The following is a 27,734-nucleotide window of genomic DNA, read 5'->3' on the forward strand; positions in this document are numbered from 1 at the left end:
GAACATCAATGTCACCGTAAGCTCGGTTTAGACCCCAATTGGGGTCTGCGAATCAGTCATACACTTTCCTAATTATTTACGCTCATATTTATTTTCTTTCCAGTCAAACCACATTTGTGAGTACTAAATAAAATAACTAAATAAATTTAAATTATTTTTACGCATTCAAACCTTTCATATTTAGCATCCCGTTAGAAATATACCTTTTTAAAATCCAATCGTAATTACCGGGAATTCTGATCGAACTCGCCATGTTTGTTTACATTAGTTGTTTTTTAAAATTTGAAGACGCATAGACAAGATGGCGACGGTGATAGAAGTTTTGCATCGAATGATCCGATTCGTTCAAATAAAGAATCGATTTAATAATTTTATATTATTTGATATTATAATATTACTAAATTGCACTTTTGTATACGGTACCATAATCCGAAAATAAATTAGGAAAAGTAAAATGACTTAATTTATTTTGAAAAAAAATGCTAGAAAATCAGTGGTAGAAAATACGTTGTAGCCGGAATAAAAAAAATCTTCGGTTTTTAGGGTTTCCGAAGACGGCAAATGAAGACTTATTTATTTCTTCGGGTGTTTTATGTGCAGGATTCCTGTAGACCTGCCAAACTTAATGGCGATTCGTTACTTCCAACTTTTTAACTGAGCGGCAAAGCTATTTGACGAGAACCGTAGTTAGGTGTAGTTATAGCAAAATTTTATGACGTTTTTATTGTTTGAAAAGGCAAATAGTTCGCTGTTCATCGAAAGCTGGTCCAAGATGGAAAGATGGCCGCCGCCGACTTATTTTTAACCGACTTCCCAAAAAGCGGAGGTTCTCAATTCGACCGTTTTTTTTGTATGTTTGTTACGCGATTACTCAGCCATTTATTTATCGATTTTGATGATTCTTTTTTTGTTTGATAGCGTATACTTTCGAGGTGGTCCCATTATCATCAGGTCAGGATCTGATGATGAAACCTTGAGAAATTGAGGGCGACTTTCGAAAGTTGCAGAAAGACATAGGTTGAAATCTTATCACTCAGGTGTTTGCCTGGTAGCACTATTCAACAGTGAAGGCTTTGAGCTGACCTGATGATGGAGACCAGTGAAGGTCGAGGGAACTCGACAACTGAATATTTAAACTTTCTCGTGTTTGTGCTTATATTATTCGTATTTACGAGGCCTCTGCAACAGTGAAGGAGATGGAGACGAGCGAAGTTCGGTTGTCGAGTTCCCTCGACCTTCTCTGGTCTCCATCATCAGGTCAGCTCCAAACCTTTACTGTTTCATAGTGTTATCAGACATACATCTGAGTGTCAAGTTATAACCTTATCTATGCTTACAATTTTCGAGAGTTGCCCTCGATTTCTCAAGGTTTCCATCATCAGATCCTGGACCTAATAACAAATATGGGGAATATACCCTTTCGACCAAAAACAAACATCCAAATTGAGAACCACCTCCTTTTTGGGATTCGGTAAAAAATATTTGGTGACTTTAAAATCAATCAATTATTATTATTGTTTCTCATCATCAAATAAGTACATTACTTTGGTAGTTACAAATTGCATTATATTTCAGAACACCAGGCTTACCCTCCGCCGAATCAAAAATCTTAGAATTGTTGAGAAATAATATAAGAATAAATTAAAATTCCGTAATAGGTAATAAAAATTCAATTAAAGTTAAAAATTATTACGAATGACGCAACACCAAAATAAATAATACATATAAAAATTTAATGCTAAAAACTTTCATAAAACTTAAATATCTCTTTTCTTAACAACAAAAACAAATTGAACCTATAATTTAAAATTAATAAATAAAATTGAAATAAGTTGCTATTAAAAAATAGGTATATATAAAATTGGTATTCGATTATTTATAATAAATATCCGATTTAGGTATCGAATGCACACCGCTGATTTAAAAAAAAAAAAAATACTCCATTCCAAACTCTACTTCTTTTTGATCTTGTAAATTGTTCATTTTTATTGTGTATTTTATGTGCTGATTTTTTAGTTATTGAACATAAATAAGTGCACGAGATGTATTGCAACGGATTGAAAATGTTATAAATATGACGTTTGTGTTGTGTTTGAGAAAGTGATGCGATTATTTATTGGTAAGTTTTCACCAAATTTGAAATGCCTAACTTTTCGATAGACTTAAAAACACCGTAATTATTATCTTTTTCTGAATTAACTGACCCCATTTGACCTTTGCACGTTGTTGTCAAATAAGTGAGCTCTAAAGTTATAGTTAAAATACTTCTGATCAGGCATTACAGACTTAGAATTCATGTGTTGAAAGTTAGTACAAATTTTTGACTTCCATGTCGCGATTCAAAATTCCCGCCGAATCAACGGTAAAGTAATATGTCAAAATCTTGTCGAGCAGAGGGGTTAAGTTGTGTCCCAAGGCAGAATACATTAACGTTGCGTTTCGCGAATGTTTAGACATATTTGCAGAAAAAATATACCATGCTATTGTTGTTTATACATAACCTGTCATTTGTGTTTGTCTATGAATAGTGTAGAATGAAAGACGATGCTTGTTGTGGTGGTTTGTTTACTAGGTGTGTATATGAGCAGCCGTCGCGCCTCGCGGTGGCGGAGCGAGTGGCGCGCGGCGCTCGATAGCGTGCGCGCGCACCGCCGCAGCACCAGTCTCTGCCGCCGACAACTCCAAAAACACCACCATGCCTACACTTCTTACTACACTTTACAGTCACATAAAAACTCCTACGATCACCGACATATTTGGATTCAAATGATTCGTATCAAAATTCGACAATTTGCAACGCTCCAAGCTTTTACGTTTTTTTTAATAGTAACTTTTAGTAGATTTAACACGTATTATGACGTCACTTATAAAATTGTCCGATCACAATTAAGGCCGGTTTAAGTAAAAAAGCTCGCGAATGTAATAATTTTATTTCAGCTGTGTGAAATAAAAGTTGGTTGCGTTGCGGCCGGCGGCGGCGTGCGGCGGTGCGGCGGCGTGCGGCGGCCGGCAGTCCGGGACGGCGCACCGATGTGGGAGCACGCGCCGCGCTCTCCGCTCCACAAGACGAACGCGCGCTCGCGAGTGTGTTGCACTACAACTGAGTTTATTTGAGAACTTTGTTTTGATCAGTGTGTCTGGTGAACATGAGGTGTTTAGTGCTGGTGTTGTTGGCGGCGCCGGCGCTGGCGGCGGCGGCCGGCGTGCCGTGCGCCCTGGCCGGCGACTTCCTCCAGCGACACAACGTAACAGCTGATGATGACTACGTATCAGGTGCGGTTATATAAACACCTCCTCCAGACAGACCAGCACACACAAGCCGATGGATTTCCCTCACTTTGCGAAGTTTACAATTGAACGGGTTGCGAAATAAGTTTTGTTGAAAAGTTTTGGGAAAAGGGCCCATGTAAACTCTCTGAAACACTCATCTCTCATTTAGGATTTCGAAGGTCTATTTGTTTGAGTCAGCATTTGAAATATATTTTAAATTCATGTAGAGCCCTTAACTGTCCGTTGCACTATAAAAGTTAAGTTCACAAGTGTGCAGTAACTAGGTGCAATGTACGAGATAGCAGTTGCATATCAATGCATGCTATATGCACCGCTATGCATATTGCACGTAATGTTTTATACATGGTCGTCCGGTATTAGGGTACGACTCCCCGTAGGGTCGTTAGGCTGCGTTCTGCAAGCCTCGCAGAATCCAGTTTCATCCCTCTCGACTCGTGTAAATAAGGCTCTTTTTATGCTCGAATAGGCTTCTGTTACCTTTAAGTATAGCTTTATTCGTGTATTTTTATGCGAATGTTCAGATTTGAATGGAAGTTTATTTTTGAAAAGTAAGGGATTTGGAATAGAATTATAAAGATTAATGAATAATTAAAACTTAAAAGCAACATTAAGTAAAGCTCTATCTAAAAAGAGTTTCAGTAGCGTAATAAGTAGAAATACCTGAATTTGAAAGTTTTTAGATATGGTAGGTATCATCTCAGTTTGTCTGCTCCTAAATTATTATTCAAATTCTTCCATCTGCGACCGCCGTGCTTGCAGGCTCTTAACTCTTAAAGTACATCATTCGTGGTACTTTTAACCCAGGTTCCCAGTAACAACTGGTAATATTAGCGTCGGTGTAATTAACTGCTATTTTCTCCACAATATGCCGATGTTTAAGCCTTGCAGTTAAAGCTGCAGTAGCGATTAACTTAACCATTGGTTTTCGCGTTTAACTCATGTTTTACACCAGACGTTTTAAGGTTAAGTGTAAAACTTCTTGTTGTAATGACTTCTGGACATGCGTATTGTGTATGATTAACGTTCCTTTGTATTATTTTGATTTAGTTTCCAATTAGCGTGACTTTGGTATAGTGACAGTTGTTGAGTTGACGGAAACATGATCAGCTGGCAAACCTCCATATTTTTTGATCCAGACATAGGTCTTGTATAACTACACAAACTATGTTGGGTAGGCACGGTTAAAAGGGTAGGTACGTGAACCGTTTCATAATGGATTAGAGACACAAAAATAGTAATTGGACATCAAAATGTGATGCACCCCACATCAAAAGGGATTGATAGAAAGGGCTCCATCTGAAACCTGTGAAAACGATCTCTCCTAAAAATATTCGTAATACTGTTATTTAGCACGGCGATGTAACCTGACAAGAGCACCCGTTGCACGGTTCATCATATTACTTCATATCTTCATTATCTGGCTATCTTAGTCCAACACAGGATGTGTCCGTAACCCAGTACGTGCAACAATCGATGATGACATGGTAACAGCCGTCACAATGACAGTGTCAGCTGTCATCTGGTGAGATCAGATATCGTCTGCAAGTCTGACCGTCGCACGCGCCGCGAAGCGGTCCCAATGTCGAATGGAAGATTGGATTATAATGTAATTATAGTGAAGTTGTAATTGGTTCTTCTAAAATAAGTTTGCTGCTATGAAGTTATAGCTGCCAGTGATTTTCGATAGTCAATTATGTACTAACAAATGAATACTTACTGTGTAAACTGTGTATGTCTGTGCGTCAAAAGGCTGTAGGCTTCAGAGGACAAACTAATTTGAGATTCAATGTGTACCTATTGGAGTAAATCAGTATGACGATGATGTGGTAGCAAATATATCTAAATACAGTATAAAACTGAGCGTAATGAAAGGAAAGTTAGTGTCAGTTTTTAATGGTTGCGTTGCGAAAGATTGGTTTGAAAAAAGCTCTTAATCTATTACCCACTTTAATAAAACGATTTCATTACGAGATCGGATAAAGTTCCATAATGGTGAAATCTCAAGTCATAATTGTGAGAATACATAACACGATCACAAAATTGAGCTAATTAAATCACTTATTAAATTGATATAATTTGAATACAACAACACCAAGAAACCCTTGGCAACTAACTTAAACATACTTGTTTACATAATTAATGATAACGCTTGATTAAAACTTATACATACGAGTATATAAAGTATAATAGTATATGAATATAAAACATTCCCAAACGATAACTGACATGAATCATACAATAAACACACTGGCAGCATAGATAGCCAAATTAAGTAAAAACTTTTTCGAAATTAAATCGTCGGTTCTCACCTGTTTGTTTATCTGTGGTCGCGATAAAAACATCATTATTGTCTACGGGATCGTAAAACTCACATCAGTCTAGTTTGAGGACATTTTTAAATGTTTTTGAACTACAATAGCTGCGATTGTAGCTTTAAAAAATGGTTGAGAACTAGTTTTGCGGTTTGAGCTTTTATAATTCAATTATTTTAATTTGAATGCTCGTAAAGTTGACAGAATTTAATTTAGCTAAGTGTCTTGTAAAGAATAAGAATGTCCCTTCAATCTTATCGCCATTTTTGTAAAAGCAAGTGTCTTATTTCAATATTGATAGAAATCTCAATCAATTCTTTTGAATGACAATATCTTTAAAAATGCTTCCCAAATAATTTCATCCGACTCTCCAAAGCTTTCCAGCATTATATTTCGATGGTTAAGAACTAGAGTAGCGTAAGGCCAAAATGACAACTTCTCAGGAGAGCCCGAAAACAACTCAAATTTACCTACTGTTAACTTATAGCCCTTTTTGTGGGGTAAATCTATAGTAGTTAGATATCTGATTTTTACTAATAATAAAACTTTATTTATCGGCTACAGAATAATGTAACTTTTTGGTCAATCAAAATACGGTTTCATTTTAATAAAATTTATTTTTCAAAAACTGGTTGACATACGTCATTTTAGCTGTTCCTTAAATTAGTGCCATAGTAGCGTATCCCACCCTTACGTTTTTTTGGCAGGAAGAAAAATTACGGAAGCTTACGAAACAAGGACAGTAACGGTGCTTTACGTTTATTTGGAACGAAACAAACTAAGCCTACATAATCAAACTTTCTGCGCTATTAACGTATGGCAAGATACGCTATTTAAGCGATTACATTGAAGGCATATTTTGGTGTCTTATTCGCTCTGTAAATCGAGTTACGATCGTTGTGCTCGTAATTTTTTTTAGAAAATAATGTCAAGATTATTGTAAGTAGAAACACTTCATTTTGGCAATAAACAAATATCTTTTTTTTATATACGTTATTCTTGTACTAAGCAATCAACACACTACATCGTTCCAGTTTTTTGGCACATAAAAATATGGGGATTAAGTAAACGAATGGTGAAAAAAAATTTTTTTTGTATTTTTGCCCTTACGCTACTCTAGTTCTTAACCCACGATTTTTTCTTCAATGGTCGGTATTTCTTCTGTGTTTGAAGTTATGTACGTTTACCTATTCTTTATTTGTGCTGCGTTACTACTGAATGTGAATAATTTGCAAAACTAGACCTACTCACTAGGAACAGTCTGTAAATTGATTCCCATTGTTTAGCTGTATGACGTGCGTTTCAAGGAAACCTACCGGTGCGGTCCAGAACTCTATAGAAAATATGTGTATAATAAAAAATAGCAATAATTAAGAGTCAGCTGTTGGCTATTGGACACCGACCCTGAACCTCGCCGGGCTGCATGAATGGAACAATAACACTTTATTATAATCACACAGTATGTACATTATTTTTGCGCTACATTACAGCGAGTCGCATGACCTAACGCGACGCCGATTCATAATGAATTCCGCACAGAGTACCCCGCACCGACCGTACATAATTTATTAGCCTATCACGTCGGTAAAAATAAAGCGAATTTACCTTTTGCGGCCTAACGAATAGGCACGCGACGATTTTTGAATATCGAACGTATTGAGTACCGATTCACGGCATCGTAAAAGCTACTTAGGGGAAAGTCACGAAAAATTACGTGTCTGGGACGGAACCGCTAGCGGCGCGGGGGCGGGGGCGCGGGGTGAATGGCGGCGGGTAGGCTTTGTTGCTCGTGCTGGCATTCCTCGCCTGGGAACCGGGAACCCGCCCCCCGCGCGCCGCACCTGCCCTCACCCCCGCCTGCATTCCTGCCCTCTCTCACTTTCATTGTTCCCGTCGGCGCGGGAGGTCGCCGCCGCGTACAAATAATGGAACCAGTCGTTTTAGTGGGGACTTGTTGGCTCACTCCAATAAACACGTCTGACCTGTCCATAAATGACATTTAGGGATACACTTGTTAATTCTGTGGCGCTGCTGGCCTGTCCGACCCCTCTCCGACTCACCGGCCGGCGACTGAACGCATGGTTGGTAGTTTTTGTTAACGAATTAACTAGAAACACTAATCATATGTTTGACAGTTAACGGTAAGGTTTGGAGGCGTCGGGTCGGGAGGGCAGGTGCGCGGGCGCATCCTAATGAAATCATCCCCAATAACAACAATAGAGGTGGCCATTATTATTGTAATTTATCAGTTGGGTCCGAGGCGTTAGTCATCGTTGTTGCGCCGAATTTTGATTCATTTCGGATGCTCGGAATGCCATTGTGGGCGCCGCCATTACCTGCGCGCAGGTACAGCCCGCGAGCGAGCTGCAGCTCACTTTTGTTTATACGTTTTGACAAACTTTTGTTAGTTGAAAAGTGTTATTATCAACAAGGGTGGCACCCGGCTATTGTCTGCTATCTTTGTAACACTTATTTCCTTTTGTTTCCCCAGAAAACCTTCTGGAGCGAGACGTAGCAGTATCATAATAGTCATTAACCGGCATTTATAGCAGGAATACGTTAAACAAGGTGGAATTATAACGGAAGTTGCGTCTAATAGCTATTTATACTAATGGCTTTCTGTATGGTGTACACTTATTGTTATTCATGGGATAAATGATATATTTATCTCCGTCGAAGCATGAATGTGTTTGTATATTTACAGCCGCCGGTTAAAACAACTTGTTTAGTTAATAACGTGATTACGAGCAATTAAAGCGTTAACAGCCTTTTTTATTGGTCAAACGGTCTCAATGAATGATGAGTACGTTTACATAAACATGGAAGAATACTTTGTTCATAATTCACAATTATTATACAACATTTCATATAAAACATTGTCTTAGATATTACACAAGCACGCTTTTCTATTTCAACAAAGCGGCAGTTCAATTGGAGGTTCCTACCATTAGAGAGTCCCAAATTATTGAGTCTTTATAGATCAATTTGGCTTCCGTCCACCTGAAGGAACATAACCCAGGTATTCTCAGAACTCCACCACTATACAAACAAACATAACCCTAGGTCTTACACAACCCTAATTAAACATAACCCGTAAACCACTGACCTCTGGACAGACAAACGATTAGGATTAAATTAAATTCGGCGGTAACAGCGGTTCCCATCGATCGAGAGTCCGATAGAATTAATTAAACTAAGATAAGACAGCCGTGCTAATTATTCGCCGGTCTTCTGTACCGGAGTATCGGAGCACGGGTTATCGCAGTTCAGAGCGGACATAGTCGCTCATAGGTATGTACCGTGCAGTACGATGATAGATTAAAGAAAGGTTAATTTGTTTCTTGTTGCTAGATAAACGGGAAATATGTCTGGGAGTCAGGAAATTGTGTGTTTTGGATTGGATTGCTGTATATGTTTGGCTATCTTTGTAAATTCCAATGCTTCAATGGACATGATAGCTAAGTAACTTTAAAGTGAGACAGATCTCTATTTTATTGCACTTTGTGGAACAGTAGTTTTCTGCTTTCCCTTTTAGCACATGGAGGGCAGGGTTTCCATCCTTGTCACAACAATCGTGGATAGCCCCTATAGAAGTAATATTGACACTTTTACAGTTTATGAGATGGCAGTGCATCTAAATATGATAAGTACCTACTTTTGATATAATTTTATGTACTTAACCGCAGGTTATTATCAACGTAAACGACAAAAACAACACACTAGAAATAAATAGAATGAAATTGACCGACCAATCGATATTTTTCCTCATGGAAGATTTCGGACATCGTAGGGTTAATTTCCATCGATCGTTCCTTCAAATTGAACCCTGTGAGTCAGTGCGGTCGCAGTAATCGGAGCCGGGAAGCCCCGGAGCGGTCCGATGGGAAACCGATAGTGGGGTCACCACACTATCTGACCGGGTCGCGACCACCTGTTCGACTGTCTACTAGATACTATCGAACTGGGAATCGTGACAGTTTCCTGGAGAACTAAGATCGGTATACGACATTCTTAGGTATTAATTTTCAGTGCACTAAATGGCTTCTCAAGTTCTTCTTTGGTCATCACGTCAGTCGTACTTTTGAAGGTTTATGATCATTTTAGTATGTAATCTACGTAACTTTACTTCATATTCCATACACTTAATCATGTTCTAAAAATAGGTGCCTTCGGATCCATATTCAGAATGGTAAAATTCTGTTCTATATAATTTTGGATCGCTCCAAATCCTCGACAGGATCGAGTATCTCCAAATCTTAAGCTCCCTGCGACCCTTAAATCAATGAAGCCTACAGATACCTGCTACTAAAAATATTGACATTAACGTGGTGTATCTAATAGATGGAAACATCAAAAGAATCCTTTGATCCGCTTTGTTACCTGATATTATCGGCCGGATTAATTATCCGACTCGGAGATATTTAGGAAAAATGTTGTCTATGACAAATACAATAATATGGATTATATGTTATTTCGGTACAATAGATGTTATTATGTAGAACACGCACGTGTAGGTAACCTTTACAGTAGTAGAATTTAGTTTTGTAAATTACCGTTATTACTGAGCGACCCAAGTCCTACGCTAAACTTACTGACAGTATTCCTAAAATATTTAATTTTGATTTCAATTTATATAACATATTTGTTATCATTATAATTTTATTTTTTAATGATTAATCATTATGGCATAATTCATAGTCATGCATTAGCATCATAATATTGGCCAATATCTATTTGTTATTTATTCTCAAGGTCTGTTATCAAACACAAGAATCAGCTGTTTATCTTTTTTCTCAATGCCACTAAGGCTCAAGTTCACTGACAATATCTCTACGTCGGTTTTTTTTATTAATAATTGCATATTATATTTTTTTACTAAAGTAAAGCACATACTAAAGTAAGTGTTAATTACCAGAATTCCTTTTGTATTGGCTATATGAGTTTGTTTGTAATTCGAAGTCGTGTTTTAGATATTTCGCTATATTTACCGTCAAACTTTAGATCCTGCTCATCCTGTTAGTCATAAACAGTAATGTGTGAGCTCGCGTTAATTCGCTTGGATCCGCTCTATTTTCGTGCGGAATCCTGCAACGTCCTCATGTTTGTTAGCTTAATAAAAGCATACATTTTTAACGTTTTTTTATTACTTGCAATTTTTTTAACAATATTCTTTTCTTGTATCTTTGTTATCACGAAGTTACCTGTTAGGCTATTACAATAATCTCTTTACCTGTGAGTTATGACTAATTTTTGTCTCACACTCGACGTGACAAAAGCTCTTCTTCTTTTACTTATATTGTTAACTTAGTGGCACTTAAAATGTTAAGAACTTGAGATAATTCCAGTCCACGGTTTAAAAAGGTTTATTGCTCAAATGCCATTGTCAAAACGTGCGGAGAATAGTAATTTTGTATGTCTGCTCTGACAGGCTAGACATAATTGTTTAACTAACATTTTAATTAACGCGTTCTTTTTTACTGAATAATTAAGACACGCCACGTTCAATTCGGAAACATATTCGAAGATAAAACAAGATATTTTTTGTTCCCACCTTTGTGGAATACTAAAGAGGTGAGATAAAAGCCCTCAATACGAGGTGTTTGGGTTCGCACCCACGATTCCCGTAACCGAGTTATCTTAAACGAAAAATGAATTTCAATAACGTTCTCACGGCTGCAAATCCCTAGGCCCATTCCCTGTATTCATCTGGGAGACGTTTTCGGTCGAATTCTTATCTTTAACGAGGTTTGATGGCAAGTTCCGATGGTACAGGAAGAGGGCCATTTCAGTGTCATGGATTAAATTAATCTAATCAAGCGATAAATTGAGTGGCTGACGGCGGGGCCCGTCATATCTCGATGGCAGATCGCCACTGACTGCGTCATCTCGCTGATTGCTTTCAGATACCAGACGATGATGGATTGACTTGATGACGTATGTGCCCCACACTATGTGTTTAGAGACACTGATACGTTATTCATATGTTTATACACTACTATTATGTATGCAGGACTATATTATTAGTAAAGGCAGTAGTCAGAGGTCGCTGACCCTCTTTTTGTGACGTTCTTATTAGACGTATCCGTTCATAAAAGTTGTAGGTTTTGGTAATTGTATACCGCTCGTATTTTATGACTTGTAACAATTTATTATTAAAATAGCTAGTCATTTGAGGAGGCCAAATTATTTCTGAAGCCTTAAATCAAAATTAATTATACGACCGTAACGAGACCTTATTCTAGGGTTTCTTTCGGTACCTACGTTCTGTTTATCTTATAGGTATTGTTATGAAGTTGGGTCAATTTCTCACACATTTAGCATGACAGAAAGGACATTTGTTCTACGAAGTTAATTCACTCAGAATGGAAGTGAAACTGCGGCTACATCTCGACGAACTATTCACATTTGTAGATAGTTATATCAAGTTTAACTTGTGGCAAGACACGAGAAATTCAACGCGCTTTGACACTGGCTGCAGCCTCACTAATTAATTAGATGTACCTCTAACTTGTTGGAGTTCTAACGTGGAGGCTATTATGTGCATGCCGACGTAATGTGCACACGTTCCAGGTTAAATTGTTCTTTGTTAACCTGGGTTTTGGAGAAAAAGAGGTAGATTGTTCGTAAAATGGTTTCAGAGGGTTATATTTTGTTCCTGATCGAGGCTAAGGTGCATCGTAAATGTTATTCTTGCCAATAAATATAAATGCACTTAGGAGTTGCTTGAGCGTTTACAATAGACCGTACAAAGTTTTTTTGAAAAGAATGAAATCATTTTTTGTGTTTATATCAAAAATATAAAAAGGAAAGCGATATTTTTTTTCCAATTAATTCAAGAACCGTTTGAAGGATTAAGAATTAATTTATCCTCTATTGGAATAGGAAGTTCTTTAAAAATACATAAATTAACGATAAGAATTAAACAGGCATACTTGTGACGTCAAATAAAAATATTGAAATATAGTTTAAATGTCAAGTTGATATCTTAGTATTGCACCTGGTGTTTTTATTACATTTCTATGACAAACAACAACATTGAAACCGTGGGACAAAGTCGAAAATATCGAAATCTTTCTATATGGAAGTAACATTTTCTAAAATCATATTTCTTTTTGAAAATCATTTCGCAATTTAGTTTTTTATGTAGTTTATGAATTTTTGGCCCTAAACACAATGCAATGGCCTTGACTCGACGACTTATAGTAGGTATCTCCCATGTGCAAATATTACCATTTTCCCATACTCGCGTTCGTTCCACAACATAAAATATATTTAGAAGATCCGGCCGCGTCATGTAGCGTGGAAAACCACATGTTATGCGAATACTCACGTCTTTTGAAAACCCACTATGTTTTGTGTACCATCACGTAATTAAGAAGAGATAAGGAAAATTTATTGGATGTGATCAAAAAGGTATGAAAAATAGATGTAACTTATTAAGGATGCACTTCAATATTGAAGTATTTATATGTTAAGTGCAATATTCTCGCTTTTATAAAAAAGGATAATGCAATGAAAACTTCGTCAATATAAAGCATATGAGAGGCTATATATTCATGTATGTGCATACATAATGGAGCACGACAGGTCACATGCCTTGTAAATCAGTGCGTGACAAGCCACTTCGCCGATCGAATTGTCACTCGATATAATATTGCCATAACTCGAATACTTCGTTCCGATTCACTTCCCGATGGCAAGCGGTATCGATTCATGCTCCCTTTTGTTCGATTTTTAAGACGAGTGGAGAGCTGACTCAGCTATCGTACACTACATTGCTTCAATATAAATTCTTACACAACTATTTCAATTTTACGTTTGCGATCTGAAAATATTTCTCACTTTTCCTACTTTTCTGAAGTAATAAAATAGTGGTTATAGTATTCTAGTAGTTCAATACGGATTTTTACATATTTGATAAAGCGGACGTAATAGAGAGAACGTGAATGTCTCGCGGGAAATCAAATGGAGCACACGGAGATATGCTTTGCATTTGTGGAATACAAAGTACTCATAAGATCTGATTGTCGCGGACAACCAATCTACAAGTGTATTTAAGAATGTAAAAGGGGAGTTATTTATATAGAATGCGCGTTAAGTAATGTCGTGTTTGCGCGCTCTGCATGCGCGGGACGAAATGCGGCTTGAATGCACATTACTTTCATCACAGTGCGGTGCGACTGCCCTATTTGGAAACATTCGATTTGCACTTACGACTCGCTGCATAACTCCCGGAATTTATGGAAATTGATATGTGAGGAAGAGCACTAACAGCTCCTATCTAATATATATTTATGAGGATAGTTGAAATAAATTCCAAATACGTCGATAAGTTTTTACGAGTGAAGCTGAAGTGAAGTGACAACTCCAGCGCGGATCAGATTTATGTTCCGAGTGTTACGGCGGCGGCGCGGCCTAATTCCCCCTCACCTTGACCTTACCGACAAATATTTGGCAGAAGGGCGAGCTTCGCCCAGCTGGAGCAGTAATATATTCCCCGAGTGTTCCACTTTTGTCACGTTGCAAGTGTAGCAACTTCCCCCGCCGCTATACTTCATTCAGAAGGCACGTTTATATTGTTGTGTTTCACGACGTTAAATAGCACATTCATCAAATCAATGAACGAGCGTTGCGTAACGTGGGCTCGATTAAAACTGCCAACTAATCGAATAATTTAAATCCATTTGGCTCCAATTCAATAGTGTCCGTAAATTATTTAACGTAAATACTCTTTCTACCGATGGCCTCGTATTTTATACAGAAAGTATCTCGTGTGGGGTTTCTCTTCGTTTTATTTGTGCGGAGTATTAAGTTTGAAGTGGTTGGTTCTGAAGCGTCGGTCGGACATCGCTATCGCTCGACATGTCATTTTTGGGTAAGCCGAGGCGGCAGCGCTCACAAGTTTTTGCTCTTATTCGGTGCTCTATAAAAGTTCCGCTTCAGTGCTGAAACCGTAACGACCTAACCATAAAGCGGTGCACACACGGCTTTTAAATGGCTTTTGTAAAATAGAAATATATTTTATTCTCGTCGGCGGCATATACCGTATATTGAAATATGAATAAACTATACATAGATAAGGATAAAATTTGTCAAGAAATTACAGCAATTAACTAGCAATACTGGTTCATAAAATATGATGATTATAAACATAATCTGCATATTTTATGTAAAGCGATACAGATGTTTATCTCAAGCAAATAAATATCTTTATAGTAATTATACACATATCCAATTTAATTATGGAACATAAAGTAATTAAATAGGAGATCCAACATGATTTTGCGGTTTTGCCACCAATGGCAGTTGTTATGAAATTTACATATGCAATAAATGATTTAACCGAATTTCCAAAGTCGTCTTTCTCGTTCAGATTCCTATAGAATTCAGCAACAATACACAAAGCCTCTATGTACTAAGGCATATTATCTATTGAATATTCTAAGTAATGCAGATTCTGGTTTTGTAAGATATGCCCTGGGTGACACCGCAATGGCTGAATTGTCGTCGGTGTTGCCAGCGTCGATAACAATGCTAATGAGTCGTCTGCCTGCCGACAGATGTCGCTTCGAGCGACGCGGCCTCGAGCACAAACAGGCAGACGTTGTGCACCAAGGGTTTATTTGTTTATTTTATGATAAATAGTTCGGAGCTTGTTATTGTATGTTCGTAATCAATTATTGAAGAAAGTCAAAATACTCTTTTCTAATTAGCTTCTGGCATATTATAGGATCGGTTTTATCGGATTATGGAAATCGGTTCTTTACTTCCGCATGTTCGTTGTTCAACAAACTTTCTTCTTTAGGCATAAAATGCGTCCTAAAAAAACTCAATCTGCTTCCTGCAATACAATAACATAGGGATCCAAATAACACTCATGTCTACATTATCCCTTCTATGCTTATATAGTGTAACCGCAGCATTAGACAATGTTCAGTTTACGTAACATCGGCAATTTTGTCGATACGACATCCATTATAGATGTACCGCGGAGCCAGGCTTTAAATGAGATTGATTGAACTTTACAGGGTTTCAGGCATTTCAGGCTTTTTCAGACCCCTTGTGATGTACTGTTGTTTTATATACGTATATGCGCCTTGTTCAATCAACTTTGAACGATCAAAAATTACGAGCATTTCGACAAACTTCATTAATTGTAAACATTGGTTCAGTAATTGTTTTAATTCAACTCGTAATTAAACGTTTAAATGCTGTTTTAAGTACATTTAAAGTCCGATTGCAAATATTTCACGATGTAATTTCAAGGATTTGTAATTAATTGAAAATAAAATCGACTGAAAAACGGTCAAAGGAAATGATAAAGTTTACTTGTTTATTCAGTAACATTAACATTCTGGAATGTGAAAGGCATCCAGTAATTGAATGTCCCGCAATGTTTGTTTAGCGGAGCCTAAGAAAACGCAGGGTCAGTGTATCAATCTTGCGCGGTTGATCCGGGCAGCCGGCGTGTCGGCCGCTTCCCCTATCAATATCAATCAGTGTCCCCGAAGGCCGACCCGACACTGTTCCTAGACGCTTCGTGACAACGCCTGATTTTTAAGTTGCGCTACTACTTCGCTTTATGTAAATGTCGGATCGGAATGTATTTTTTTATCTCCGGTGTATTCCAATTTAAATTGCTTATAGCGGATTCGTATTCTGCAAAAAATATTTTGTGTTGTATTTCCAAACAAAACTTTTATCCGATCGACAAATATTTGTCAAAGCTGGACCGGTCAGGGTTCAAAAGTACGATTACAGAACACGTTTCGCTTCCGTTGTCGGCCTTTCCCAAATTCAACAGTAACTCGGATCTAAGTTTACAACAACAATAACGCTCGTATGTTACTTGCTTACCGCCCACGACAGACATAAAAGCCTATTTTATCATGTTAACTATAGGTGTCCCGAATGTTCTGTATTGTGGCCACTCGATGTGGGACGAGCGGCCGAGTGTGTCCCACGGTCGCCCGACGGCCGCGATCAAAGGCACACAGCTCATTTATAAAATTGACACGCGTTGATTTTGACGTATTTGGTTCGAACGTGTCCGTCCGCTCTAAACTACAAATGTACCAGTTTGGTACAGTTTGAGTGCAGTTTTTACGTATCAACTGTAAATGATCAGTGATCATGAATGATGCATGAGCTCTCCCGGCGCCGGAGTAAATTGATTACAATTAGTGACTGAGCTACAAAGATTTTATGACATCAATTTCTAAACCAATTTTAACACCAAGGCGTGTTGGGAACGTATCGCATTACCATATAATTAAAATTTCGTTAGGTTCTGTAATTATTCGAAATTACTGTAACGGGCGGGAGCGATACGAACACGGCCTAAAAAGTCATCTACAATTAAAATTATCGTCACCCAAATGGTTATTACACAACTCGAACGTTTATCGATGGACGCCTATTACTGTACCGAGAGGAAGGAATTTTCATTAGATGAATTAATATTCAAGATACATTCGTTTTATCTGACAAATTTGTCACCATTACCCGCCATTGCCTATTTAATACTAATAAGGGCGATCTGGAGTATTTTTAAGAACAGTTGGAGCAGCATAGTTGTGTGGGCGACGCGCTAAGCGTTGCGACACGACGCGGCGCGGCATTCACGACACGTCCCGAGATATTACCGACGCTTGTTCGGGTGACATCGTGCTTTTACGTGCTTTTGTGACCATTTCAATGTGCGTGCCAGAATTGAAAACTAGGCCTGCCTGAGCAATGTGTGTAAATCCTATGAAGCTGCTTTCCTTTATTATCCTACTAATATTATAAACGCGAAAGTTTGTATGTATGGATGTATGGATGTATGGATGTTTGTTACTCTTTCACGCAAAAACTACTGAATGGATTTTAATGAAACTTTACAATAATATAGCTTATACATCAGAATAACACATAGGCTACAATTTGTAAACATATTGTTCGAAATACTAAACCTGCGCAGACGAAGTCGCGGGCACCAGCTAGTTTATAATAATGGGTAAAAGCTTCATTAGTTTTCATTATGATAGTCGAAGCGTATTTTTGAGAGAAGAACCAACCTATTTCCTTATATACCTCTAGGCCTTAAGGTCGAGTATTCCGTAACAAAAAATATGAAGCATGATATTCTGGTCGGTGCATTGTAGTGTCCAATTGGAAGTGCACATATCGTAATAATGCATTAGGGTTAGAAACTGTCGCTCGTGTAACTACATCGGCTACAAGTTCCGCAATAATCTATTTTCCTGTACGTGGACTGGATGACAAACGGCTTATCCTTTCTATCATAGACGACGCGGACGGGATGATGTTAATAGAAGAATGACGTTTCTATCAAGGGGGAGGAGGGATGTTGCAGTCCTATTTTGCAAGAGGGTGAAGAAAGTGGCCATTACCGTTAAATGGGAATTGAGATTCGGTTAAATGAGATGGAAGTTATCGTGATCATATACTGAGAATCTACTTGCGTTTTAATTGTTGGATAAAGATAGTTTTAAAATGTATTACATTAATTAAGTAGGTCTACTGTGCACCAATCTTAACTTCTCCTGCCATGTATAGATGAATCTATATCTCGGAGGCGATAATATGATTAATATCAAGTAGTGCTTATTGTATGCAACTAATCCGACATAAAAAGCTAACCAATCACACACCACATCCTGGACCGAAATTAATAAATTTCCTCTTACAAAAACGACCAGTTTTTTCCTCTGTAAATGACACGGGGCTTTATGACCACATCAGCTTATAGGCCATTGACGCTTCCATATCTACATCTTAATGTATATTTACACAATTTTTTGTGCATATTATATTATTATCATTGAATTCGTATGTGTATCCGCTGTCGTTCTGATTGATTGACAAATCTCGAACGCGCAAAAACATAACACGATCGAATGATTATTCTAACACGTTCTATAGATGTAAATGTCGGTAATATTCATAGACTGAGTATAGACCATTGATATTTTTGTATATCAAGGGAATAGACACAATAAAGGTATATTTTGGAAGCTGTCTACCAAGTGAAGACCACACTTGCAGCGACTGCATGAAATAAGCTACAGTCGGCAGCTAGCTTTTAAAACGTTACCTGCGAGTGGTTTTAAATGTAATGTAGTGGTAATTTACCATTGCATTAAAATAGTTTTCAGATTAATATACAGAATGACAAATTAAACAAAGGAGACAGGAATTGACCACGTAGCTTTCCTTTTTCCAAAAGTTGGTCAATAGACACCCAGGTTCCACTATTACAAACATATGACATACGATGGCTTCTAAAAATAGACTTTATGGTTATTACTAAATAGTTTACATGTATGCTGATGCTACATCACTGATAATAGAATTATGCACATGCGTGAACGTCGTAAAAGAATTAGCATCTTTTAATTGCTTTTGTATATTCTAGTATTGGTGTTACTTTATTTTAAGTAGCTGTTTTCACCTATGTGCGAATGCTAATCTCTCTCACTATTCTAAATACAAAGCTGTTAGCAGATATATAACAAAAAAATGCTCCTTCGATCATCATGTGTCTAGTTAAATAAAGTTACATCCACGAACTATCGCTATGGCCTTTATTACATATTAATCTCTTGTTTTATTTATTTCCTTACTATGTATCCCATATGATAAATGGGTTAGCTTTATTGATCTTTCCACTTAAAAAACCTCTTTATTACATTTTGATAAGAATACAAACAAAAATCTAGTCAAAACACCAGTTCAAGTAATCTGCCAAATATGGATTCTTTAATTGCTTTTTCAGTATCAACACAACATCACTCACTTATCTAATGACACATCTGCATTGAAGCCTTGAAACCATCATATTGTCTAGAAATTACGTCATCAAAGCCTACAGTACCGAATCTAGACACACGGCAGTGTGTCCGCCAAGTTCGAGCAAAAAAAGCGACACACCGGCCGTGGGTTATATTACACGAACCATTTCGGGCCAAATTCGACCCCCCTGTAACTCAAAATCTATTTTATTTACGCATATCAAATTTCTAGTATCTGTTGAGACCCCCTCACTTATCTAAAATACAAAATTTCATTAATATACCTATTGTAGGTCTTGAGATATTGACGTCAGAAAATCGCTATTTTTACTATACACTCACTGACTGACTGACTGACTGACTGACTCACTCATCAAAAACCTAGACCACTTCCAATGGTCGTATTGACTTGAAATTTGGCATGGAGGTAGGTCTTTATGTCAAGGTAAAGGGAAAAATCTGAAAATGGCCAAGTGTGAGTCGGTTTCAAAATAATGAAGGTGTTTTATACCCGGTGTAAATTTATACCCCTAAGGAACTAATGGTCGTATTGACTTGAAATTTGGCATGGAGGTAGGTCTTTATGTCAAGGTAAAGGAAAAATCTGAAAATGGCCAAGTGTGAGTCGGTTTCAAAATAATGAAGGTGTTTTATACCCGGTGTAAATTTATACCCTAAGGAACTAAAACGAACTAAATTTATTTATATTTATATAATATATCTTCGAATGGTACAAAGGTTTGTATTTAGTCAAAGTAAAGTAAAAATCTGAAAACGGCCAAGTGTGAATCACTTTCGAAAATAACGAATGTGTAACTTTGATCCACGAACATAATATATGATAACATGTCATGTCAGTCAGTTGGTAAATCTAGTCATAGTTAATCTAGTTCATTTCTTTGTAAGAAACATAGTGCATATTAAAAATCTAAAAGATAGTATAAATGAGACATTTCTTTAACTAACTTCATCATAAGAAAAAATAAAATAAACAACCTTACAAAAATAAATGAAATCCCACCCAAAACAAAAATGTGAAAGACTGCCAAGTTCGATAATATGGGAATGCTTCGCCTATAAAAGAAGTGAGATCTGAATAAGTACCAAGTTCCATACACATACCTCAGTTAAAAATAGTTACTTTTTAATGATGATTACTTGGCAAGTTTTAATAGAAAATTAAATACTTGATTCATTGCGTTTAGTAGGTTTATAACAAGGTGTATGAAAACTTGCCAAGTAACATCATTAAAAAGTAACTATTTTTAACTGAGGTATGTGTATGGGACTTGGTACTTATTCAGATCTCACTTCTTTTATAGGCGAAGCATTCCCATATTATCGAACTTGGCAGTCTTTCACATTTTTGTTTTGGGTGGGATACATATTTACATGAAAAATGATAAGCTTATTCAGTAGAAAAAACATTATAAATTGCGAGTCAGTGCTGCCAAATAAAGACATCGAGTAAAAAACAGCTGAAGATCAGTCAGACGAGAGTCGGTACGCGACAAAGTAATGACAAATAAATATGATAAATGACGAACATATGGACAGTTAAGGCGTTCCTAATAGTCTATCTATGTGATGTTTTAAACTATAGGAATTTATTAATGTAAATATTTTAATAAACTATAGTAATTCGATTGTAGAAACCAAAACCTATAGGAATTTGGTATTACTAATATCAACACTCTAGTATATCTCTATCTCTAATAATATCTAAGTATATCTTGGACACCAATGGCTGATAAAAAGGCGAAGGAAAACATCTTGAGGAAACCTAGACTATATAGTCTGAAATCACCAACCCGCATTGAGCAAGCGTGGTGATTAATGCTCAATCCTTCTCCGTGTGAGAGGAGGCCTGTGCCCAGCAGTGGGACGATACAAAGGCTGTAACAGTAATACCTATCAAAATTATATCTCTAGTAGTCAGCACATGGTGACACTCACACATAATTATTTCATTTATAACATGTTTGGACTTAAAAAGAGACTATGACCCTTGAGTTTGTTTCGGCGTTTCTTCTCAGGGATCAGTCAGTTAGGAAATGCCGGCCTCAGCGTTCTTAAAATGACGTGTAAAAGTGATGTAATGTCCAACTTGCAAAATAAACAATTTCATTTCATTTCATTTCATTTCATTTCGATACATTAGAATACTGGGAACGAACATAGGATTTTAGCTAAATGTTTGATATCTTAATTAAAAGTTTTATAGTGTTATCGAATCAAATGCATTACAATTTAAATCTTAAACTATAAATTATCAACAATTTAAACAAAATATCAGTCCATGTGCGAATAATTGGTATTTTTGGTAGATAAAACTAGTTATAGATATAATATGCATACATTATAATAATGATTCGACACGTCAATTTGATTTTGGACGTCTTGCTTGATAAAATTATAATGTTAGTTCTCATACGAAGTCTGCGGATGTGCTAATTTACTTGTCTATTACCGTTTCCGCACATAGAGATAAATTTAAAAAAACAACTTGGGTAATAACATAATATTTATAACTAGAAAAATAAAATACAATGACAGTATTTTATCGTGCGTCATAAGTATCGATTTCAACTTCCTAGGAAGCTAGAAAATTAACAGTTTATGAAATAGTTATAGCCAATTTCTATTCAGAACGCTTTTATCTGCATCTATTTATCATTTAATTTATGTATTTTTGTTAGATTAATCTCTCATTTTCCTGTTACCACACTCTAATACTGTGAAATATTACGAATATTTACAAATTGCTTGCATAAAATCTTAGCCCCAAGAATTATGTATGAAGAATTTAAAAGCAAAGCGAATGGTCTCGTGGTCTTTAAAACTAGAACGCAAAAGAAGAACGTTAAGTAGTTGGCGATGGTTCGCGGCCAATTTTTCATTTACAAGCGTGTTCAAAGTTGTGGAGCACCGCTTTCGGCGATTGTTCAGACTTAACAACCGAACTTCGCAACAACTTGCCCATTAAAAAGTTCCTTCCTCGTGTTTACGCTGATAAACTTGGCCAAATCGACCTCTTTTACTAATTATTATTGGCCTTTCCTAGTTTTTGTACTCTCCACTGATTTACGATTCCACTTGCTCAGTTTGGTGTCCAATTGCTCAAGATAATGTTGTTAATCATTGATTTAATTACCAGCAGTAAATTAAATCTACTTCAACGGCCATGTCTCCATTTAATTGCATATTTATAGCAGGACTCTTAATTGAGATTGACATCTTTATACTTATTTATGTTAAAGCTACAGCTTAAGTCCGGTCTAGTTCAGTCACTAACTTGGCGAGGATCCTCAAATTTTAAATGAGATGCAATTCATAAAATAACCGTGTTTTCGGCTTGAAAAATTATGAAGACATGAAACTTAAAAAATGTTGAATTATTCATGGGAAGCGTGAAACTTTAGAGGTCAAACGAGAAGTTCCTTGTAGTTAGGCAGCTATGTTTGAAAGTTCAGCAAGTTTGCGCACGTTTGCCTTAACGCAAATGAGGTCGTCATGATAAGATGTTTTATTTTTTTGATTTTACTGAGGATTATTATTAACTCCTTGTTTTTCTTTTTTGCAGGTAATCCATTCTTCTACAGTTAGCTGAAAAGAGTAAGTTTAACTTATCTTAACGCGTGCAAAAGTGATGTCTTGGTTCTATTACGGCTGTAATTTCAATTTTACGGCTCCTAAGACAACTGTCTAATAAATTCAACATGAACTTTGGTTTAAAACTGAATTTGACTTACAAAACCAATACTGTCTAGCAGATAACAATTTATAGCAGCAAAGTTGTTGTCAACTAACGTGAGAACGGTTTATGGTCCAGCGAAGTGTTGCAATATATCTGTCACTAGTAAATGACCCTGTTACGAAAATATATATTTATATATAGTAATATAACACAGATTAAAACATTTTTTATTGGTTTGAACCCCAAAAACTCCGGAACTAATGAACCGATTTGAAAAATTTTCACAGTTGGAAAGCTACACTCTTCTTGTGTTACATAGGCCATATTTTATCCCAGTACGGGCAGTAGGTAGTTCTTACAGCACGCGGGAAAACGGCTAGCTTCTATATAAATATTAGTTATTCACAAGCTTTACAAACTACAATTAATGTGAATTTTTAACGATCACTTTAATACTTGGACTTACAATTTGTAAGTGCGTAAAGTTTTACGATGTGAAGGTTAGTATACAACTTCTTGTGTTAAAAGTAATTCATATTAATGACGCTGGATTTAGTTAAAAGTTATTGCTACTTTAGAACTTGTTTACTTATAATTGGATGGAAATTAGATACCCAATAAGTTTTTACAGGAGTTTTATGGTAGGTATTCTAGTCAAACACTTGTGACTTTTCTTAATTTTACAACACACGTTCCGAACTCACTTCTGCAACTGTATTCAAAGCCCTTTTTACTACTACTTGGCACCTAAATTATTAAGCTTGCACAGTCAAATATATATTAATAGTCTAGTACTTTGAACAACCACAATAACACTACAATTAAGATTAGACAAAATTTATATAACCGGCAAGTATTTTGAAATAAAATAAACCACTTAAATGGAAATATATCTATTCCTGTTAGAATAAATCTGTTGGTTTATGAAAATTAAATATCTGAGTATGGTATCGGGTATATCCGACAGTTGATCAGTAGTTTATCTCGATCGTACTGACTAAGCTATGTGACCAGGCTCCGCCCACTCGCTGGTCTCAATTAGTATCTGAATACATTAGTGTTTTGGCGCAATTGATATTATCACCGAATAATTTTACTGCATATTGGTAGCGGTAGGGTTGGTATGTAGTTTTCTACTTTACGAGTTTCTTTTTACTACTTTATTCTGGTTCAGATCCTATCCTAATTATTCGGTGACAGATTTTTTACCAGCTTATAAAAAAAAAAACTACATTTTAGCTTAAAACCACGTGATTTACAGGTACGTTTTTGACCTCACTGATCTGATATTTCCGATATCTCCTTGGACAATCCAAAATGGACAAGATTACATTTATGTTCCGACGCATAAGATCGGAAAATGCAAACGGTTTCTTTTCTGATTACGCGATATCAATGTTCACGGAGCTTAGTCGTCACTTTCGGACACCCACATTGCGCCTACGCATACCATATACGGTCAGATTACTTCGTATGGGCTTCGCTCACTGAGGTCAACTTTCGGCGAGCGTTAATAAGTTATTTATTTATTTATATGAAAAAATTGTGGGCGAGTGGACCAATAATTTGACGAAGGTACTATGGTTAAGCCACCCACAGTATAAGTTTGGTAACAGATAAGTATCGACACAGCCTTTCCGATTACATCGTTAATTCGACACTTGCATATACACGTTCATAGATTGTACCACGATTATAATCTTTGGTATATCTAATGTAGAATACGTAGTCTTCGTGGTACTATACGTACCTGGTCAACTCTTATACATATTATGTTGAAACTGGTGACAAAACCCAATAGTTCAGTCCAGTGCTCGGCTTGTTGAAAGGAGTTAGAAACTTGCACCGCGTTCCAAAGATTAGGGCCTAAATATCGCAGTTGGTACCCATAAAGTTTGGAAATTCCTCCATTTTGAAACCGTGGTGGACCGGTTGCGATGCAATGTATTAATTTGCTGTGCTACAGAAATATCGAGTTGGAATCGAGTTACGCCTATTTATCGATTAGATTCAATTTGCACTTTATTGAGGAGATCGTCGATAGGCTAATTTATGATTTAATTGAATCAGTGGCTGGTTGTATTATCATAATGGAAATAACTAAGTGGAGAGCTGGTAAAAGTGGTTTTAGTTCTTATTTTACTATTGGCAATATACTTACGCCTGGTAAAGCTAAAGCAATATTGACATACTAAAGTGCTAAGTAAGTATCCCATTAACGCCGCAATATTATTTGCATTGGCACACAATACGATCGTTAAGACAAAAAAAAAATACAGCAGTACCTACACATTATTCCCTGAAAAAAAAATTGTCTCCATTACTTTTACCTAAATACATACTTACGTTCGTTCAGGTCAAAAAGTATCTAAATAAACATCCATCATGACATAGATATAGTTCGCAATAGTGCGGAACTCTTAGTGTTGAGCCGCACTGACCTTTCGCGAGAATAGGTCGCTCCCGATGGAACCTAGCCAATACTTGTAGCTAACCACTCAAGCGCTTTGATGTCTTACAGGAAATCGTTTGTACCTAATATCTATTTATTGTTGCTTCTACATATGTACTGAGAAGAAAACTGAACGCAATAACCATGCTATTCATAATAAAAAAACACGGCAAGTGCGGCTCGGATTCGCGCATGAAAGGTTCCGTAATAGAAAAAATCTAAAATGGAAAAAAATGCGTTTGTTGCAAGGGAGCCCCCTACATATTTATTTTACCTAATTCGTTTATCGGTATATGTTGTTCTAGTAGCAACAATAATACACCGTCTGCAATTTTTAGTACTTAACTAGCACAGTTCATGAGATAATGTCTGGTGACCGACGAACAGCAAAGTTCCGTTTTTCCTTCTACTTACGGAACCTTAAAAAAAGCTTCATTCTTTAAAAAAAAATCCTCGTCACATAAAATTCCATTGAAGAAAATTTTTAAAAGATATCTCGAGGACACAATGGGCTGAGCACAATGAGTATTGACGTGGAGTCCCGAGCAGAAAGTGCGCTGACGTCACAAATATGATGAGCAGAGAATAGCAAGGAAGCCACGGCATTGGACTGAATCTGCCGAGCGGACGACAATTGTCCTTAGCTAAGAAAGTCGATGGCCGTGGGATATTAATCTGCAATGTGGAATAAGGATATAATGAGCTTATTATATGAGCTTGCTAAGGCAGAAATGCAAATAATTTGCAGATTATGTAATAGTAAATGGTAAAAGATCTGGGAATAGATATACAGTAGACAATATTGGGGCCATGATCAGACTAAGGTGTATAGTCCTAGATTACTATGTAATTATAGTGCGTATTATAATATGTAAATGTTTTAATTACGGTAACACGTGTAAAAGTACTAGGGTAGTTCTATTGTAGTTATAATGTAATCATAGTGTCATCGTGGTTTTCCTATAGCCTTCATAGTTAGATAGGCTTTTTCAATTCAGAACTACCTATGCTGCAAAGAAGAGAAAAAAGAATTCTACCTCAATTCTAATTAATTTTTTAAAGAAAATCCATATTTAGTAGTTTTGTATTTTTATGCGGGTTTCACGGATTGAAAAAAGTACAAAAGCTTTGTTTTAATTTAAAAAGGTATTGATCAACCTATACATAATTCAAGATAGCCTTCTACGCAGTCATGTGGGTTGTATCGTAAATAATAAATATCGAGCACGTTGCGTACCTTTATGGATGTTCATGTAAGTTTTAAATTAATCTAATTGGACGTGTAATGCGATACGCTATAGAGGTGCGTCATCTGTCGATACACGATACAGTTGTTTCTAATCCTCATTATCGCTAGTGTAAGTATTCATTGACTAGTCACCGTGTTTTGAAACAATGGCTGTGTAAACATACCCTACAATGTAGGGCCCGCAACGAATTGTTCGCGCGCTTACAATGTTTTAATTAATAATAATAAGCGTGTCAAACAAGCTCGCGTAGAACAATGAGGCTTACGTGGCCGATAACTATGTGTAACTGATTTGATTGATTTTATTCCGAATTGTTATATTTGTACTAGTTATTGGTTTGTGTTGCATACAAAGTATGGAAACGTGCTTGATAGCGTAACAAGTTGAACGTCGTCCTTGCGGTACTTTTGAGATATCTCTAATGTGGTCTTGTCTAGTTTGTAACTGCACTACCTACTTTGTTATGGCATATTGTTAAACTGTCTTCTAACGGCGGTTTCACCCCTGTCCCTTTAGAACTAGAAAAAACCAAAAAAGGGCTAAAGCCTTCTGAGATATGTAGGCTATTTAGAACTGAAAGACAAATCGGGTTCCCAGAGATTAGCGCGTTCAAACAAATCTTCAGCATTATAATATCTGTCTAAATAAGGAAGTATAAATAGAAATCCGATCATTAATTTTATCCGATTTCAAGAGCCCATTACCCGGTACTTATTCCCGGCTCGATAAGATACAGTACACCGATAAGGTTTCGTTATAATCTAAGTTGAAATTTGCATTATTCAATTCGCAGTCCCGTTGTGTACGGTGATAAACTTTAGTGGCAGTTTGTACGTGCATCGCGTTGTGAAATGTGTATTGTGTTGCATTCGGTGCATTCGACTGACCTTTCATACAGCATCCATATTTACAATTGATGTCACTGACTGCGACTGT

At 36.7% G+C, this 27,734-nt stretch overlaps 1 protein-coding gene across 1 annotated transcript in view; it reads left to right on the forward strand.

Annotated features, from left to right (window-relative positions):
* The first annotated feature begins 2,992 nt into the window (after positions 1–2,992).
* Positions 2,993–27,734, forward strand: part of Dally (division abnormally delayed) — a 95,924-nt gene continuing 71,182 nt past the window's right edge. Inside the window, exon 1 of the mRNA XM_021344588.3 lies at positions 2,993–3,273. Within this exon, the coding sequence (XP_021200263.3) occupies positions 3,147–3,273 (127 nt within the window). The 5' untranslated portion in view covers positions 2,993–3,146. The remainder of the gene's footprint in view (positions 3,274–27,734) is intronic.

Source organism: Helicoverpa armigera, chromosome 5 (assembly GCF_030705265.1).
Source record: "Helicoverpa armigera isolate CAAS_96S chromosome 5, ASM3070526v1, whole genome shotgun sequence".
Taxonomy (NCBI): domain Eukaryota; kingdom Metazoa; phylum Arthropoda; class Insecta; order Lepidoptera; family Noctuidae; genus Helicoverpa; species Helicoverpa armigera.